The 20,390-nt window shown below is 41.8% G+C and overlaps 1 protein-coding gene across 7 annotated transcripts in view; it reads left to right on the forward strand.

Annotated features, from left to right (window-relative positions):
- The window catches only part of LOC126273339 (SAM and SH3 domain-containing protein 1-like), a 1,103,988-nt gene that overhangs the window by 808,225 nt on the left and 275,373 nt on the right, over positions 1–20,390 (forward strand). For all 7 annotated transcript variants that reach the window (XM_049976889.1, XM_049976896.1, XM_049976908.1 and 4 more), the window contains one exon: positions 5,601–5,998. In XM_049976889.1, coding sequence (XP_049832846.1) covers positions 5,601–5,998 — 398 coding nt within the window. The remainder of the gene's footprint in view (positions 1–5,600; positions 5,999–20,390) is intronic.

Below are 20,390 nucleotides of genomic sequence, written 5' to 3' on the forward strand. Positions count from 1 at the left end.
TGCCGTCTATTACTACGAACTGCCTACTTTAAAGGTTATGGAGTAAATACTTCGCGGGAAAATATGCTATGATTTTGTAAGAGCCATTTCTGAATGTTTTGATTGCTCGTTGTAGCTCATTAGTAATAATCGTACCACAAAATCAAAATGACACGAACACGCTAGCTCCGTACTTGCCTTGCATGGACAGCAAAACGTTTTCACATTGACACTGCGCTCAGGAATGAAACACATACATAATTACCACTGTAAAGAACTGATGATGGCCTACATTAATCAGTGTGGACAATTAATAGGCTAGTTCCTTTAAAAACGAAGTCCATCATTCTTCTCCCCTTATCGCAACTAACGATCCGTCTCTAATGACCTCTATATAGAGACTACCTAAAATTTTCATTCTCCTTCAGCACTCTAACAACGCAATATCTTGTGAAATGGGACAAAACAAGTTGCCATTAACACTCGTTGCTGCGCTAACGAATATCGGTGCGACGAAAGACAGGTTTTTGTAAGCGGGCAACGAGAAAAGTCTACTCCTGTGAGTTGTGTTTGACCTCGAAGCTGCCTGTGAATAACGAGGCAGACAACATGAACGATGCACGCAAGGTGGGAGAGATTCTTGCCGAGGCTTTAGGCGTGAGGGTGTTGTTGGCGTATCAACAGGGAAAGTATGTCGGGGAGCACATTCCACGGTGGGGGCACATTCTCAGCTAGTGTCCGTATACGAGTGTTACGTAACTGATACTGATTTCCGTGAACGTGTGAGAGCCTGTGTCGCTCCAACTGGAATTTGTTACTAAGTTTCCTCTCTCGTAGTGAGTTTATTTCCTCTATCGTCGCTTCTGGAGAGGGTTCGTTACGCTTTGTCAGATCCTAGGAGGTACATTCGTGCTTCGGAGATCTTCAGACAAGAATGCACATAGAAAAAAAAAGGCTCATCTCTTTCCGAGACGGCTGCAGCATTTGGCCAGAACAGTAAGCGATAATCAAGAGCCTGTGGTTCCAGGTTGTCCATCGGTCCCCACTCTTTAGACACGCGTGGGAAGTGTCGGCTCAGGTGTGCGTCCACGAGTACTTTAAAGGCAAATTAGTATTGCACGTAGCTTTCCGTTTGCATACGGGACGTTTCTCTTCTACAGGAACTTTTATTAAAAAGAATGCCTTCATTTCGCAACTACAAAAGTTAGTTAAGAAGGTAATACCTAGATAAAATGTAACGACTATTTCTGCCTCGGTTTCGCAAATTCCCATAACGAAACATATTTTGTTAATGAGAACGAGATGATTGAAGTTTGCAGTTTCCGGGTTACTCAGGAATCACGTTTCCGAAAACAGGAGCCAATCACAAGATGATTACTCTCGACATATTTTCATGTCTAACGCAAGGACAAGATTTAAATAAAGAAAACGTATGAAACATAAATATTTCATCGCGAAAGAGTTAATTTTGTTGTAAGTGAAAACGGTTTCTTGATTTGAAAATTCTCTCATTCCCCCTTCCCCATCCTTCAATCCTCCATCCTCTTTCCTCATCCTCTCACCCCATTTTGCTTTAATTTTACTAAGCTTGCCATCTCTTTCGGGCACAAGAATGTCATAAAGAGTGGAATCAAACTCCAGACGCGGTCTGAAGTTGATGTTAGAACCGAGAAATGGTCTCAAGTAGAAATTATAATGTTGTTCATGCTTTTTTTATAAAATATTTTCCAGTTGTTTCCGCATTGTATTTGATAGAAAACTAAAACAAGTTTAATTAGTCCTTTAATTATTAGGATGGTTGTTAACAATATTCTGATTTATGGTCAGTATCTTAGTCCACTTTCTGGCTACCTGTTGCTATAATTATATCCTTATTATGGTATTAAATGTTTAAATTTGATGAATAATATTCTTATTTTACTTCATTAGCATAGCAAAAATAAAATAAGAACGCATAAGAATCCATTCCGAAAATTACTGGAAACCACAGGAGACAACATCTTTACCATGAGATGCTGTGTAAACATTTCAAAAGAGTAAGAAGTCTGTTTCTATTCGACTGTGGAAGAAGACACACGCGGACCTACAGCTGAACGCCAATATCTGCCACTACCCAACGAAATGTAAATCTGTGCTCACCACCCTGGTACACAGAGCGTGAGCCGTATGCGACAAGGAGAGTCTTCCTACCAAGTTGCTGCATCTGCGAGAGACCTTTCGCAGAAACAGTTATTCGAAAACTCGATTAACACTCGCTCTCCAGCTGAGAAAGGAGAAGAAATAAAATTACGCAGAATATGGAACCAAGCACCTGGCGTGCCCTCCGTACACAGGACCACCCACAGCCAAAACTGCCAGGATAGTAGATAAATAGATTATATAAACCATTTTCCTCTCAACCGTAAAAATCGACAGTATGCTTAGGTCAGTCAAAGCCCAGCTATGGACTACGGGCCCCTGACGTCTACAGAATCAGCTGTGAGTGTGGCGTTCAGTACATTGGCCAGCCGCAGCGAAGCTTCTCATAGCGTGTTTCGGAGCAGACAAGTACGCAGTGGCGGAGTACAGTTCCAACGAACGACGCATGTTGTTTTTCAACAGACAAAGGTACGGTGCGCGCCAACGAGTTCGGTCATCAAGGAGGCAATGGAAACACGAGTACATTATCTTGTCATCTTGTCAACTTGTACAGCTGTTTCCAACTGAGTTCCGGACGGGATGTGCGCTAGCAAAAATTTGTTGCGTAAGCTAATGATGTGAATCGACGCACGGACATCCGCTCAACCACACCATTGCTGCTGCCCCCCCCCCCCCCCCGCACACACACACACAACAAAACCAAAACCACCGACGGTGACCTGCTGCCCTCCGGAGGCACGCGACTGGTCCACCCATTGGGCGCTTGACACTGGAGTCTTCAGTCCAGCAGCTTTAAAGGAACGAGCTGGAGATGAACCCGACACTTCACCAGGAGAAGGCAATTAGGTAACTCATCGAACGTTGCGATAACAGGACGACACGACTCAGCTAATAACGCGAGAAGATTTCATCAACAACGACATATTTTTATTTATAAAAAGAATTGCAGTATTAGTGTTACTGATTATCAGATACACTTTTATCACTGTGTTACATAAAATGGAGTGTGTTTTGGTAATGAAAAACAGAAATAGGTTAAATAGATACAATTTTGACTCATGTTGTCCTCGCAACGCCGTTACCAAGATGATAGTCAGAGCATTCAGATCGAAGTACTTCACATTTGCTGCTCAATGCATGATACGACTGTTAATACTACGTATCGGGTGCAAGTATATGTAACTGACACAGTCAGTTCGCAATGTTGAAAGGCTGCACAGCAACAAAACACCTGGTCGCTGACTTATCATGTAATTCCTTGTCTGAAATCAAATTAGATGAAACTCTTCGCTTGTCACTCTTTTTACACAGAGATTTCCTTACTGTTTTGTCTTTAAGAGCCACCATTTCAATCAGTTGTCTTTTTTGCAAATAAAAATTAAGGTTTGACCGAATTTGGCGTAACAGAAGATAAAAATTTGCATTTTTAAGTGTTCTAATATAATCTGTTTGCTGTCTCCATGTTTCTGGCGTGTCCTTTGGCTGCTGTCTTCTCATTGATGCTCGGAATGAGAATCTCTCCTAGTACATGAACAATGTGTTCTTTTGATGTCACCGTAATTTGTTTTCATTGTGCACGTTGGATCTTTTGCATTTGTTTGTATGTGGTTCGTATTTTCTTTTAGTACTTTTATTCGTTGTTTGCAATATCCAGATTTTGCGCGAAAAATACTAGATCACCTTTGAAAGGAAGGCAGTTGAATTTAAGCCCACTCGCTTGATAGCGTAACATGACGCCGTTTGGGATATTGTAGAGACTCATTTTTATCTGCCAGTCTTGAGTTACCTTCTGTAGGACACAATCAGGCATAATTGGTGAAAATTCATATTCTTATTTCACTGCAGTTTTGTTTTCAAATGGTTTAGATAGGTCACGAAAACCATCACTCTCATCATGATGATGACGACGACGACGACGACGACGACGACGACGACGATACAGCAAGCATATTATTAAAGATCCCAATACCACAACAGATAAATGAAGACTTTGCAAACAACAAATAGAAACACTAGATCACATCACAAGCGAATGTACAATACTAGCAAATACAGAATACACCAGAAGACATGACAATGTAGCAAAAATAATACATCAACAACTTGCCATACAACATAAACTAATAAAACAACACGTTCCCACATACGAGTATGCACCACAAAACGTACTGGAGAATAACGAATACAAATTATACTGGAACAGAACCATTATAACAGATAAAACAACACCACATAACAAACCTGACATCATACTCACCAATAAAAAGAAGAAATTAACACAACTAATCGAAATATCCATACCCAATACAACAAATATACAGAAGAAAACAGGAGAAAAAAATTGAAAAATACATCCAAATGGCTGAGGAAGTCAAGGACATGTGGCATCGGGATAAAGTTGACATTATACCAATCACACTATCAACTACAGGAGCCATATCACACAATATCCACCAGTACATCAACGCAATACAGCTACATCCAGGCGTATATGTACAACTACAGAAATCTGTAATTATTGATACATGTTCAATTACCCGAAAGTTCCTAAAGGCAATGTAACATATACCGTACAGTTAAAAGGAAGTCACGCTTGATCGAGGTCCGCGTCACTTTCCATTTTTAACCAGGCATAACGTCTGAGAAAGGAAAGAATAATAATAATCTTTGTTATTATGTTTTCTAGTCCTAACATCGAGTATAGATTTAAGTGTCAGGAAGTCGTTTCTGAAAGTATTTGTATGGAATGTAGCCATGTATGGAAGTGAAACATGGACGATAAATAGTTTGGACAAGAAGAGAATAGAAGCTTTTGAAATGTGGTGCTACAGAAGAGTGCTGAAGATTAGGTGGGTAGATCACGTAACTAATGGGGAGGTATTGAATAGAACTGGGGGGAAGAGGAGTTTGTGGCACAACTTGACTAGAAGAAGAGACCGGTTGGCAGGACATGTTCTGAGGAATGAAGGGATCACAAATTTAGCATTGGAGGGCAGTGTGGTGGGCAAAAATCGTAGAGGGATACCAAGAGATGAATACACTAAGCACATTCAGAAGGATGTAGGTTGCAGTAAGTACTGGGAGATGAAGAAGCTTGCACGGGATAGAGTAGCATGGAGATCTGCATCAAACCAGTCTCAGGACCGAAGACGACAACAACAACAACAACAGTCCTGAAGGCCCTATATTTGCCAGTTGAAATAAATGCATAAATAACAAAATTTCCTCACCCAACTTCCAACCATGCCAAGTGATCAATTATCCACAACCTTACGGTTAAGGGCTCCTCGTCAACATCGCCAATGGCCGTCCAAAACCTCATGAATATTTGATCATTCGATGTGGCTGGAAGCTCGAGAAAAACATCGCCCTGAGAGCGTTAATGCATAAATATGTCAAAATTACCACCATAACGCCCATTGTGACAAGAGATAAAATATCCTTCCTCCAGTTTGAAGAGTATTGCGCTCTCTGGTTTCCAGACTGGCGAGCGGGGCTACCTGGAGGGGCTGGCTTCGCGGTACGCGGACCTGTTTAACACGCACTACGGCGACGTGCTGGAGCACCTGGACGAGCTGCGGCGCCGCGAGTGGGACGAGCTGTCGCCGCGGATGCGCGTGCTGGGCTCCGGCGCGGGGGCGGGCGCCGCGGGCGGCACGCCGGCCTCCACGCCGGACTCGAACCCCAGCCCTCAGCAGCTGACCACGTCGCTGTCGCAGCCCATTTACGTGCCGGGCAAGTACCAGCCGTCCAGCTGCCTCAGCGACAGGGAGGAGGACGAGATCTACGGCTTCGGCTACGGCGTCTACGGCCGCCAGGTGCTGCAGCGGCAGCCGCCGGCACACAAGGTGCTGCTCTCCCCTCAGGTGCCCTACCAGAGGTGAGTCACGCAGAGTAGGCAGCTTTGCCTGTTTTGGAAGATAAGCTCACCCAACAAAATATCGGTCAACCACTGAAAGAGAACATGGGTTTATTTGGCGTAGAACTCTTACCAGGCGCTCATGTTGTGCAAACTTACTTCTTGTATTAGAACCTTCGTATAGGTTTCTCACTTCAGTTGCTATTCCGTAGAAAGTGGTGTAGTTGACGTACAGTATACTGGTCAAGCCTTTCCCCGAAGACTGCACTACATAAGGTGATCCTTCCTTTGATTACTTTAGCGAATCGGCACGTACTATTTCCTCCTTCCTGTTATCTATGAAGCTCTCGTAAATGATGTTCCCAAATGCAGATCTGGTGCGCGCTGGTTCTTCGGAAGACCAGTGATTCTTAGTGGTGAGTGTAGCTATTTTCTGTGAAATAAATTCAGGGATGCCATTATGACGCGTTTATTTTCAAACGCAAGACTCTAGTCAATCTGTACACTTGTTCGCCCACTGCTTGAATATTGCTCACCAGTGTGGGATCCGTACCAGATAGATCCAAAGGAGAGCAGCGCGCTTCGTTACATGATCATTTAGTAATCGCGAAAGCATTACGGACATGATAGATAAACTCCAGTGGAAGACCCTGCAGGAGAGACGCTCAGTACCTCGGTACGGGCTGTTGTTAAAGTTTCGACAACATACCTTCGCCGAGAAGTCAAGCAGTATACTGCTCCCTCCTACGTATATCTCGCGAAGAGACCATGAGGACAAAATCACAGAGATCAGAGCCCACACAGAGGCATACTGACGATCTTTCGTTCCACGAACAATACGAGACTGAAGAGCCGATAAAGATACTCAAAGTACCCTTTTCCATACACCGTCAGGTGACTTGCGAAGTATGGATGTAGCTGTAGATGTTTTGCCACTGACATGCACTGGGTATTCTCTCTCAGTGTCTAAGTCCCCCTCTACGGTACAGGAATTATGCGCACGGGAAGGTAAGGGCTGGCCCTAACATGTGGACTGTAGTTATGGCCCTGATCAAACAATAATAATTACTAATTAGTAATGGGGACTTTCAGTTTCAGTAATGAAACAAGGTTTACAAATCACGTACATTTATTGGCTGTGAATTCTATGATAGCTCAGAACAAACAAGCATCAAACACTCATCATGTGAAAATGAATGCATATAAATCTTTGTGGATCTTCCGAGAGAAAGGACTGGAAAAGTTCTAAAAAACTAAACCGAACGAATAACAAATCGTGTTAACTGGCTGCTAATTGCAAAATCGAAGTGTTGGTGATGATGGCATCGGAAGGTTAGTGAGTAAAGAGAAATAGAACCCAGCGAGTAAGATCATGGCCGAAAGATTACCAAGCCTTATCGGACGCCGTTTGCTACTACACTTTTGCGCGAGACAGATGCTGTCGTGGCGTGGCCCTCTGCTCGTGAATCCACTACTCCTATCGTGGTGCACTAGTCTGTTCTTTACGCCTCCCAACGACCAAGTGTATTTACTACGGCTACCGGTGAAGAAGTGCGTGGTGTGAGCTCGCCAAAACTGTTGGCCAGTCTGAAACCGCGCACTTTATTTCACCAGTCTGAAAACTCCTAACAGTTTCGTTCTGGAAGGTTCGGAGTCACTTTTTGAAAGATTCAAAACGCCGACCTATCCCAATTCCTCCTCCCAGAAACTTGGAGAGTGCCACCCTATGGCACATCACCGTTCCAGAAGTTTCCGAGTTCCGACCTATCAAAGGGCTGGATACACTCTCAGACGTTTCACAAATACTGTACAATAGTACACAAAGTTAAGAAGTTCGGAGAGCATGGTAAAGCCGAATATCCTACCTGGACAGTATCTGGTTATACTCTATTGGCGACTCTCACATAAAAACAGGCGCGTAGTATGTCCTATCACCGACTGGCGAGCTAGGTGCGCACCCGATATCTCTTGCTTACCTCGTAATACTTGATCATATTCTTGACATGGGGCCTCTCCGTAATGTGATATTTACAAGCAGTGCACGGTCCTTCTTTTCAAGAGCCAACGCATTTCAACTTTCTTAACCCGTTACACCAACAGTTACTTCACAAAAGTAATGAGCACGCGTCACCAAGCGACAAATACCATCTCACATCAAAACAGAAAGCATTTCACATGCTGATTTCTTACAGCACCAAATTTTAACCTGATGGCAGAAAGAGGAACTTTTTTTCAGCGTACTCCGCGAGCGCACCGAGTAATGAACATACCTATGTTGTTTCAGCATCCTGCGATGTATACAACCCGCACTGAAGCCCTCGGAACACCGTCAGTTTAATTATAATCACCTGGTACTTCGTATAAAGAGGACCACTTTCCTCTCGACGTCTGTTTGGATAGTAGTGCACCCCTGACCCCCCTCTCTCTCTCTCTCTCTCTCTCTCTCTCTCTCTCTCTCTCTCTCTCTCTCTCTATCTATCTCTATCCAGATTTTCTGATTTGTAGGTAATAGTCGCATTGTCCATCTCGTGGAAAAGCAATATCAAAAAAATAGTTTAATTCTCCTGGGCTATTAGATCCAAACGGAACTTTCCTATCTAAAACTTGGTTCAAATGTCTCTGAGCACTATGAGATTTAACATATGAGGTCATCAGCCCCCTATGACTTTGAACTACTTAAACCTAACTAACCTAAGGACATCACACATATCCATGCCAGAGGCAGGATTCAACCCTGCAACCGTAGCAGTCGCGCGGTGCCAGACTGAAGTGCCTAGAGCCGCTCGGCCACAGCGGTCGGCTATCTAAAACTATGACGAAGTACTTTCAACAGTTCTTCTCTTAATACTATTACTTCATTAATGGCCAATACGTTACTTTAATTTCTGTGAATGCTAGGGACTGTACAATTTCAGCTGCTGCAGAAGGCTCTGCTTTCGGTTCCCTGTCATAAGATTCCTAGCTATGCCTGGTTGTTTACCCTGTTCCATTTAAGACTTAGAGCAAGTGTGGTTTGTTATTTAGTGCCTATAATTTTGGAAAAGCGTCTTATTACTGTATCACAGAGGAAGAGCAGAAACTGAGAATATTATACATGTTTCTCCTCAGTTTCTACCGGCGTAGGCGATAAGAAATTTGCGTACGTTGAACACAAAGATCTGGCCTTACATCTGTGAACCAACTTCTCACTATGACACATGTCTTTGTCATCACTCTCACCTTTCATTTACAGACTGGTTGTCTGTTAAAGGTGAGGCCCCTGTCAAAATTACAATCGTTTCAGTAATCGTAGTACTTCAGTAACTATACGAGGCCTTTCTGAAAAGTAATGCCTCCGAATTTTTGTGTGTCAAAACTCTTAAGGCTTTTAAAATAAAACTAACGTTATTAACATTCTGCATATTTATTCTTCACGTCTACACATTTATTTCTCAACATAGTCACGCTGGCGACAAACACATTTCGCCCAACGAGAGACCAGTTTGCTAATATCGTCAGTGTAAAATGTTTGGCTTTTTTAACGGAGCCACAACCTCAGCTTTGCTTCCATCGCTTATCACTATTAAAGTGAAGTCCTCGAAGATGTTCTTTAAGTTCTTGAAAGAGAGAAAAATCGGATAGAGCCAAGTGGGGACTGTATCCAGGTTGATCGATGAAATGAACCCAAGACGTCGGATTGTTGTGTGCGGTCTGGCATTGCCACGGTGAAGGAGAGAGTGCTCCAGGTGTAGCTTAACTCTCCCAATTCGAAATTAATTGCAGCATGCTATTCCTAACTAACCTACGTAGCTACGATACACAGACATGTTACACACTACAATTCGGAGCCCTCTAGCGGCAGAGGGTTGCAAATGTGTAGACATGAAAAATGAAGATGTAGAATCTTAAGAATGCTTGTTTTATTTTTAAAATGTTAAGAGTTTTTACATAAAAATTCGGAGGTATTATTTTTCAGCTGACTCTCATAACAAACAGGTACATGCTTACTGTTTTTTACTCCCAGTAACATGAAAGCAGGAACTGAAATTGCTGAATAAGATAAAAATGCACAGTCAGTAAATAACATTAAATGGGACCGTGTACTTGACAGCTCGAAATTGATGTACCGAGGGAAACACCCCAGGCAATAGTTTCAATTTGCAGGAGGTGTTGGCAATCAACGCAGTAGCGATAATAAAGGGATAAATGGCAATCTAGTACTAATGAATACACAGTCTGGCAAAACACTATCGGCCTCCGCTGGAGATGAATACGGGATCTACATTTGCATATGCGTCTGTTAATTCTCGCTCAGTTACTCATTTCCGTGCAGCTGTTTACTGTTATCTGTTTATAACTGCTGCACATGTGTTAATCTCAGCGGCTGGCACCATGTACTCCCTTTCAGTGTCTCATTTGTAAATCACTATCCCAACTCATTCATTGCCTCACAATGAAGAAACCAAGGGAAAATGTCAAGACTTCATTTTGTCTTGTACTAAATACACCGTAATGCAAACAAACTGCTGATGAGTACAGAAGTCTCAATAAAGCTGGGATTGGAAACATCTTCCCCGTAGTTTAAAGTCGTACCCTCGTTTCTCTTATAATTTTTCCGAGTTCTTGGAGATTTTTTAAATTCCGAGTAGAAACATCAACATAAGTCACTTTACTTAAAATCATTGTGTTTTATTACGACTTCATCGCTATATGTGAAATGCAGATTCCTATTGCGGTTGGTGTTTTTCACTGTTGATTTCAGTATTCCAAATAACTTTCACATCTTGGAAACTCTAGTTCTACAACTTTTCTAACTTTTCTTCATGGTTGTTAAATCGAGGCAGGTACCGAGAATGCTTCATTTATATTTGCTACCACCTATTTATCATTTTTTGGTTTGGTATATATATTCTTTGTCATTGATCTCCTACGCTTTACGAGAATTTAATATTCAAAACGAAGTAGTTCTTAGTCTATGGGCCATAAATATAATATTGCGATTTTCAAATTTTTTATTGTTTCTGACTCAGCTTCACTTGCTTTAAACCGTATATGTTCTAAGAATTGATCTATACAAAAATTCTCAATACTGTAAATTAAGAAAGTCGCTTACAGAAATCATCTGTCGGATTTAGGCGAACCAGAAAACCAGTTGTTAACGTTGTATGTTAAGTTCCGAGTATGAGATTTAAACGAAAAAGGCTACCACTTTTCAGACTGAGGTCATACTATCTTATGTATCCGACATTAACTAAAATAATGGAAGAAAAAGTTTTAGTTGGTCGTAAACGAAGTTTTAGCGACATCTCCTGAGATGATTTTTGTACAACATTTCTTGAATTCGAGTTCAAATTCAATAGCTTTTATAATTTAAATCAAAATTTAGAACTGAAACAGTTAAACATCAGTAGCACATCATTTTTGTTTCTCATTTACTGATACTCGCTGCATTCAATCACACTTCGACATGTATTAACTTTCTGTAAGACTTTTAGGGTTCCGCTTTCTGCAAGGAAGATCATGACTACTAAATGTATTTCACAGTGTTTAAAACAAGAGCTCCAAAATTTGAGGAGGTTTTGGATAACGTTGCACTTCCGAATGAGTGGAAGCAGGGATATAATTTAGCAGTTTCATAAGGGATTATGTGGACTCCAATATTTTGTTTTCCAATTCGTCCCTCGTTCCCAACGAAAAAGCGAAAACGGAAGCATAAAATGTTTCTCATTGTCCTTGCCTTTATACGTCGTATCGGATTTTTAAATGCTACCATCGAGCGAAATATGTAGGCTGAATGAACTGTTGTTTGATGCTAGCGAAAGCCATCTTCAGACTGCATTGTGATTTACCGTCATTATAAAAGCGAAAATAAAAAAAACCGTATAATCTCACTAACAACTGGCACATAAATTATTACATTTCTGAGTTCTGATAACAAATCTGGATTGTAACTTCATTACTAAAGATTGTTGATTTATTATTAATTAAGCTCATCTGGAAAATATCAAAGCACAGTTTGATCCACGCTTCGTTAGTGCTTCTCCCCTGTTTTCCAAACTGCGTAGAAGCTCTCCTGAATACCTTTTTGGACTAGCACTACTGGAAGAAAGGATACTGTAGAGACATGGCTTAGCCACAGAGTAAGGGTTTATCTCCAGAATAACTCTTTAACTTTGCATTTGAAAATTCCTATCAGATTAAAACTGTTTGCCAAGAGTTGTGATGGAGGGTCTTGCGTCGTGTCTGGATAACTGAGATGGTACGAGCAATGCTCATGAAAGGCAAAGTTCCGGGTTCGTGGCCCGGTTCAGAATGCAGTTTTGAACTTCTAATAATTTTCAAAAACAGCACATCCTCCGCTTCTAAGTGAAAGAATCATTATGGATTCACGCATTGCCCTCATGTGTAACTGAGGAATATTATATTAATGGAAGCTATTATTATACATCCAAGAAACTAAAAACAGAGAGATTAAATTAAAGGGGTATTGAAATTTTACGTATAAGATGTTGGAAGGCGGGCAGTAGTACAGCTAATATCCACAGTGACCACAATTATTTTCCCTGAATAGATTTGAAAGTCCTCTATGCAACAATCAGAAGCCTACGCATAATATTACACGGACTGCAAATTGCGTAGTAAATGATTCCATAATTTTCTCCAGATACTGGAAGATATTCATTGTTTCCAGAATGAGAATTTAAACTCTGCAACGGAGTGTGCGCTAATATGAAACTTCCTGGCAGATTAAAACTGTGTGCCGGACCGAGACTCGAACTCGGAACCTTTGCCTATCGCGGGCAAGTGCTCTACCAACTGAGCTACCCAAGCACGACTCACGCCCCGTCCTCTCAGCTTTACTTCCGCCAGTACCTCGTCTCCTACCATCCAAACTTTACAGAGTGAAAATCTCATTCTGGAAACATCCCCCAGGCTGTGTCTAAGCCATGTCTCCGCAATGTCCTTTCTTTCAGGAGTGCTAGTCCTGCAAGGTTCGCAGGAGAGCTTCTGTAAAGTTTGGAAGGTAGGAGACGAGGTACTGGCGGAAGTAAAGCTGTGAGGACGGGGCGTGAGTCGTGCTTCGGTACCTCAGTTGGTAGAGCACTTGCCCGCGAAAGGCAAAGGTTCGGCACACAGTTTTAATATGCCAGGAAGTTTCATATTCTTTGTTGCTTAGTCTGCACATACGGTGTGTCCAGCGAATGAGTACCTGATTTCAAAATTAAATACGTCGAAAACTTAGAGGGGGGTTGGGTTTGTTTGGGGGAAGAGACCAAACAGCAGGGTCATCGGTCTCATCGGATTAGGGAAGGACAGAGTGCCCTTTCAAAGGAATCATACCGGCATTTGCCTGGCGTGATTTAGGGAAATCGCGGAAAACCTAAATCAGGATGGCCGGACGCGGGATTGAACCGTCGTCCTCCCGAATTCTAGTCCAGTCGAAATCTAAGATCGATAGACAAGCGCATAGGTATGTTTATTGTGAAAGCTATAAGAATTTTATACAGAAGTTATACATTAGTTTCGAAATAGTTCGAAAAGATGCTAACAGATGACGCAGTACCCTGTGCAGAGCGTACAGTTTCAGCCTGCATAATTAAACACGTTTTTTACAGTAGTGTTTGCAGTCACATCAGTCTTTTCAAAATGTACAGAAGTGGTTCAAACGAAGAATGAAATCCGCCTGCACATTCCGCAGTGTCTCAACGGGAATGGATTCAGATGCCACTCAGATCGCCGATTCAGCTCGTCCAGCGTGGTGGGATCGTTCCGGTAGACAGTGTCGTTTTTCTGCCCCACAAAAAGTACACACGAGGAATCAGATTGGGCGAATATGTGGAGGCGAATCCATCCCTGCCCCCAGTAAATTTGCAATAATCCCACGTAATGAATATTGATCCACGGAGTATTCATCAAGAAAGCGAAATTTATGTTCGGAGCGATGTGGTCTGGCCCCATCTTACAGGAACCACTCGGCGCCTGGTCGATTCTCCAACGCTAACTTTGTGGCGACAAATTGTTCCAATATTGCAACGTAACATTCAATAGTGATCTTTCCACGCATGGTAAGTGGATTAAAAACTCCTCTGCTGCATACTATAACCCAAATAGTAACTTTGAGAGAATATCAAACATGGATTTTCGGAACACCAAAATCGCCAGTTTTGTTCATCCACAACTCCACTGAGATAGTAGTGTGCTTCATCTGCAAACCAGATGCAGCGAACATTAAATATTTCATCATCAGTCATTGTGGGAAGCAGGTTCCCAAAGTCAGCAATCCGTCGCACTTATCATAGAGGTACGGCCTAGTGGCTTTGGACTTTGAATAGACACATGTGTAGGCCTCGTCTCAGTATTTTCTGCTTGCTGGAACTCTTCAAACCAGTATCTGCCGCAATTCGTCGGAGAGATTTCGTCGAATTTTGTTGAATAATTTCAGAAACCGTGGCGACATTTTCAGTTTGCCTGGGGCTCACATTTCCCGCTAGATCATCAGCCACGCTGCCTGTCCGCTGGAATTCGGCGAAGTGCTTGTGAACGGTTTTCGCATTGTTTCCTACTAGAACACACTAAATAGTGTTTGAAAACTGCGCTTTGTTGCCGTCGAACTGTGCTCTAACCTGTAGCATCACAGCAACAGAAAAACACTTTGTTAAATGAAAGACTGATTTCAATTTTTTCTGTCGGTACGCTAACCTCCTTTCACTTTCCGTAGTGAAACGATCGCTTTGAGCTGCGGCGCGGTATTTATAGGCACGACGTCCTACGATTACAGCGCCATCTGTTAGCAGCTTTTCAAACTATTTCGAAACGTCTGTACAACTTCTGTATAAAATTCTTACAATTTTCAAAACAAAAATATCCGTCTTAGTTTTCGAGGTGATTAATTTTGAAATCAGGGTCTCCTTTGCTGGACACCCTGTAAATGTGCGCACTTGTTTTATTTCGCGTACAGCATGAAATAGCTGTTCTGAAATAACTTTTGGGGGAGACAAAAGATAACCTAAGTATCCATTTGTGTCTCAGACGAGTTCCAATAAAATTCCAGAATTTAAAATGTTCTAATCTCTTCCCGTACCGAGACCGTTAACTTAAAATAATGTTAACTCCGCTGGTAAACTTCGATAAGGTTTTGACAGCAGGAATGGGACAGGTTGTACTGGAAACGATGGTGGCCGGGAGCATTCCACGCCGCTACACGCTCTCACTGTGTTCGAGTCGTAGGGACAAGAACGAATGGTACAGACGGTATCATTCGATAGCTACTTCACAACTAACACTCCACAATAAAGGACGCTGTGTTATAATTCAGGCTGGTTTAAGATACATCGTAGCGTGTTATGTGCCGAGAAACCGTTGTCCAATTAGTAACGAAGGAAGCGCGGGTGGTCCACGAATTATATTGACTCTGACTGTGTATAAGATCTTATCCAAGGAGACGGAATACGTATGAGGAGCCAGTGCTCCACGCGGGGCAAGGCTCTGTGTATTAGATCCTGCTGTGTTAAGCCCCTAATGAGTTTCAGTGGAAACAAATACATACAGAGGAATAAAATCCTGCCCTCCCCCCTTCCCCTCTCCCCCCCCCCCCCCCCCCGGGACGAAAGGTTACTTGTCAACCCTTTAGAAGACACCAACACTCGAACCACCTTTCCTACGGGAGAGGAACACAAGCGTCAATATAACTTGTGCGAATAATTTCGTTTCTTGCAACAGAATCCCTATATTGGAGACGTAGCGTTACCGGATGAGTAATACCCTAGTCTCATTATTATTAAGAGGCGCGTTCAGATATACCTCAGTTTAGAGATATTTATGTTACTTCAGAAACATTATTTTGGCATAAAGAGATCTGCAAACTACAAAATCTTCAATGAGAGTCTCAGCTCACACGCGTTGAAATTTTAACATTGGAAGTACTCCTAAAATGTTTGTAATTTACCACATATCACAACGGAGAAAGAGCCATGGGGCGCCCAGTGACAGTTTTATGCTATGAGAAAACCTGTTCTGTTCATCATCAACCTCCTGGAGAGGATAGCCGTCTTCTCCTATATTGCGGCTGATGCTAATGCTTAAGAATTCCTCATTTTTATCAGCTTTGAGAGCAAAACGTTGCTTTAAAATTTCATTACTTAGCAGTCTTCTCAATCTGTAGTGCGTATCTACTTTAAAAGAAACAGATGCCGTTTTTCTGGATTGCAAAATATAGAATAGGTTGAGGAAACTGTGTGGTCTAAAAGCCAGGAATATATAACAAACAGTAATAAGTGTAAAGATTCTGTAGCATACTTTCCTGGAACTACGGTTCATAATTCTATCCACTGATCTTTTATGACCGTGAGTGCATTGTAGTCCAATGTATCAAAGTCATTGTAGTCCAATGTATCAAAGTTTCAGAGTTTTCACAATGAGAGATTCCAAAGAAAAAAAAGTGATAAGCTACCATATACTGTTCATACGGAATGATGTTGTGCAGTAACAATGTTACAAAAGCTATTTATTTTCTCCCAATTTACATAAAACGCATTATAAGTATCTAAACACTACTGGTAGAACCTGATTATTAATTTATTTAAAGCAAGTATGAATATTATCTTTCATGAGGTTTGTGTGAGCGTGGAGGGTTGAACGCAGGCAGTTAAATGACGGGAGCTTGGCCCCCGAAACCAGTAGCTGTGGATTACATTCCTCGGATTTATGTGTTGTATGCTAAATAACGATAGCAAAAATCTACATAGTTTCATTACAGTGTCGTTTCGATATCGTATATTAAATCGAATTTCAATTTTTTTGGTGACTTAATTACATGTTCAAATGTGTGTGAATTCCTAAGGGACCAAACTGCTGAGGTCACCGGTCCTTAGACTTACACACTACTTAAACTAACTTAACGATATAGACAAATTCACGCCCATGCCCGAGGGAGGACTCGAACCTTCATTTTTATTGTGTTTAATCTATCGTAATCACATCATGTACTGCAGTACACTTTAGTTGCTACAATATGGAAACTGTAAGTAAGGCAGAAATATAGTAAATTTGACAATTTCCTAAGTTTTGACGATACATCCGTGGACATGAACGAGGTCCGAATATTTCTGCGGAGTTCTCTACGTATCGCACATCAACAGCTGTCATTTATCTATGCTTATGAAAGACAGTGAAAGAGAAAATTGTTGCACATTTTGTAATCGTCAGTCTGAATATTGTTTTGATCCAGCTCTACACGCTGTTCTATCCTGTGCAAGCCGCTTTCTCTCTGCATAACTACTACACTCTAAATCTATTAGAACGTACTTGCTGTATAATCAAACAATGGTCTCCGTCTACAGCACCCACCCCCCACGCCGTCAACATACACGCAATTAGCTCCAGTACCATGCCTCAGGATATGTCCTGTCAACTTATCCCTTCTTGAAGTTACGTTGTGCCATAAAGCTTTCTGCCTGCTTCAGTCCTGTACATTGTCATTAGTAGACGACCTATCAATCTAATCTTCTGTTTTATTCTGCAAAACCTTTCCAATCTTTGTCCAAACTGTTTATTGCCCATATTTCCGTTACAGACAATGCAACGTAGCAGACAAAAATCTCCAGGAAAATAATTCATAATCTTTCAGTTTATATTCGCTGCTAACTAACGTATCTTTCAGAAATACTTTTCTTGCTCTTGCCAATCTGCGTTTTATTCCTCTCTGCCTCGGCCATTGCGAGTAATTTTGCTGCTCAAATAGCAAAACGTACCTACTACTTTCAGCTATTCATGTGCTAATCTAATTCGCTCGGCATCTACATCTACATACATACTGCACAAGCCGTAGTACGGTGCGTGGCGGAGGGTTCGTTGTATCACTGCTAACTATATCCGTTCCTATTCCACTGGCAAATAGAGCGACGGAGAAACGACTATCTATAATTCTCTGTTCAAGCCCTAATTCTCTTAAGTTCGTGGTCCTTACGCGAAATGTTCATTGGTGGCACTAGGATCCTCCTGTATCAGCTTCAGAACCCGGTTCTATAAATTTTCTCAACAGTGTTCCTCAAAAAGAAGTCGTCTTTCCTGCAGGGATTGCCACGAAGCGTCTCTGTAATACTCGTGTATTGACCGAACCTACAGGTAATAAATCTAGCAGCCTGCATCTGAATTGCTTCGATGTCTTCCTTTAATCCGACCTGGTAGGGAACCCAAACACTCGACGAGTAGTCAGACTGTGTCGCACTAGTGTTGTACACGCGGTCTCCTTTACAGAGGAACCACATTTTCCTAAAATTCTCCTAATAAACCGAAGCCGCCCATTTTCCTTCCCTACAATCGTCCTTACGTGATCATTCGTTTCGTATCTCTTTGCTACGTTAGGCCTAGATATTAAGTCGACCTGCGTGTGTCAAGTAGTACACTACTAATGCTGTTTTCGTATATTATGGAATTTACATAAATTTGTCTACATTTAAAGCTAGCTGCCATTCATCACACGAAACAAATTTTTGTCTAAGTCATCTTGTATCCTCCTACAGTCACGTGACGACATCTTCCCGTGCAGCACAGCGCCATCAGCAAACAGCCGCGGACTGCTGCACACCCTGTCTGTTAGATCATTTATGTACATAGAAGATAGCAGCGGTCCTATCACGCTTCCCTGGAACTCTGCTGAAGATATCCTGATTTAGATGAGAATATTGTATTACTCTTGTTTTATCTTTGTTCATATTCATCTTCGAAGCAATTCTCAAGGCACTATCCATTCCGTTTAACGAGTCCTTCTGCAGAACTAGAATATCATTCGCAAAACCTTAAAGTTTTTTTTCTTCTCCCTGAACTTTAATTCCGTATTTGAATTTTTCTTGGGCTTCATTTACTGCTTGCTCTATGTACAGATTTGAAAACAAGAGGGGATAAGCTACAAACTATTTCTTAATTTTTCTTTGGTTTACTTTAGTGCTTACTCAATATATTGGTTGCAAAACACAAGGAATAAGCGGCAACGCTGTTTCACTCCCTCATTAACTACTTTCGCCTTTAGGTGTCCACCGAGTCTTACAATTGCAGGCTGGTTACAGTACAATTTGGAGATTACCTTTCGCTCTCCATATGATATCCCTGCTAGCTTCAGAATTTCAAATGAATTTCTCTCAAATAAATATTAAATAGCATTTATGAGTTAGGTTCCATAAGTTTCCGGTCTGACCTTAAATACAAGCGCGAAGGTTAAAATGCCTTGGAGAGTAGCAGGGGACACCTGAGTTGCAGTCCACTACTAGCTCCAGTCGAATGTGACACACGTTTGGGTGAGCCGGTACGTGTTGTGGTGTTGCAGTGGATAAAATCGAGTATCGTGCAGTGATAAAGTTCCTGACAATAGAAGTGCTTACACCAGCTGAAGTCCGCTTGGATGATGTTTATGCTGATGCTTTCCTTCATACTCTACAGTGAATAAATGGTCTAAATAGTTTCGTGTAGGCAGGGAGAGCATTGCTCTGATGATCCACGTGTTAGTCTACCTGTTGAGGTGGTCTCTGAGGAAATGTTGAAAGTGAAGTTCAGAACGACAGCCGGTTGGAACTCAAGAAAATTGCATCAATGTTAGGGTTATCTAAAACAACCATTTTCCGATTCGTGCTTAATCATTTGCGTAAGAAAAAAGTTAAGTGCGAGATGGGGGTGCCCAGACTTCTCTCTGCTGTGCAGAAGGAGCAGCACCTGGTTTGTTGCACCAAGTTTTCGTAGCTGTGCTGTGGTAACCAGAAAGAACTACTGGAATACAAATTGTACCGTGGCAACCAGAAAGAATTACTGGAATCCCTGTTACAGGGATGAAACTATGGTTCTCTATTGTGTACCTCTGTCCAAAGAGAATCACTTGAACGGTGTAAACCATGTGAAACTTCACCAAAAACGGTGAAGGTCACTCAGTCCACAAAGAAGGTGATGGCTACCATCTACTGGGATTCTAGGAGAATTCTCTTAGTTGATTTCAAAGAAATGAACGCACAATACTGCACTTCACTTCTGCACAAATTACGTGACTCCACCGACCTGAAGAGATGAATCGAGTTCGTCTTCTCTACGGCAGTGTGCCAGTGCCCACGGCGGCAATTGGGAAGGCTGCAGTAAAAGAAAGTGGCATCCAAGTGATTGATCACCCATCCTACAGTCCAGATCTAGCCCCAATTGACTACTGTCTCTTCTCCAAAATGAAGAGAGAGTTTCGAGAAAGAAAATTTGATGATGATGGTGGTGGTGGTGGTGGTGGTGGTGAAGTGAAAGCTGCTTTAAGGGGACTTTTGTCGATAAAGAGTCAGATTACTTAGTGAAAAGTATAAAGCTGTTAATTCACAGATGCGAAAAGTGTATTGAAATAGAAGTTGATCACGTTAAAAATAGCATCTTTGTTTTATTTTAACAACCATAAAAATGTAATAAAGCGGGA

The sequence above is a fragment of the Schistocerca gregaria genome, chromosome 1 (assembly GCF_023897955.1).
Source record: "Schistocerca gregaria isolate iqSchGreg1 chromosome 1, iqSchGreg1.2, whole genome shotgun sequence".
NCBI lineage: Eukaryota > Metazoa > Arthropoda > Insecta > Orthoptera > Acrididae > Schistocerca > Schistocerca gregaria.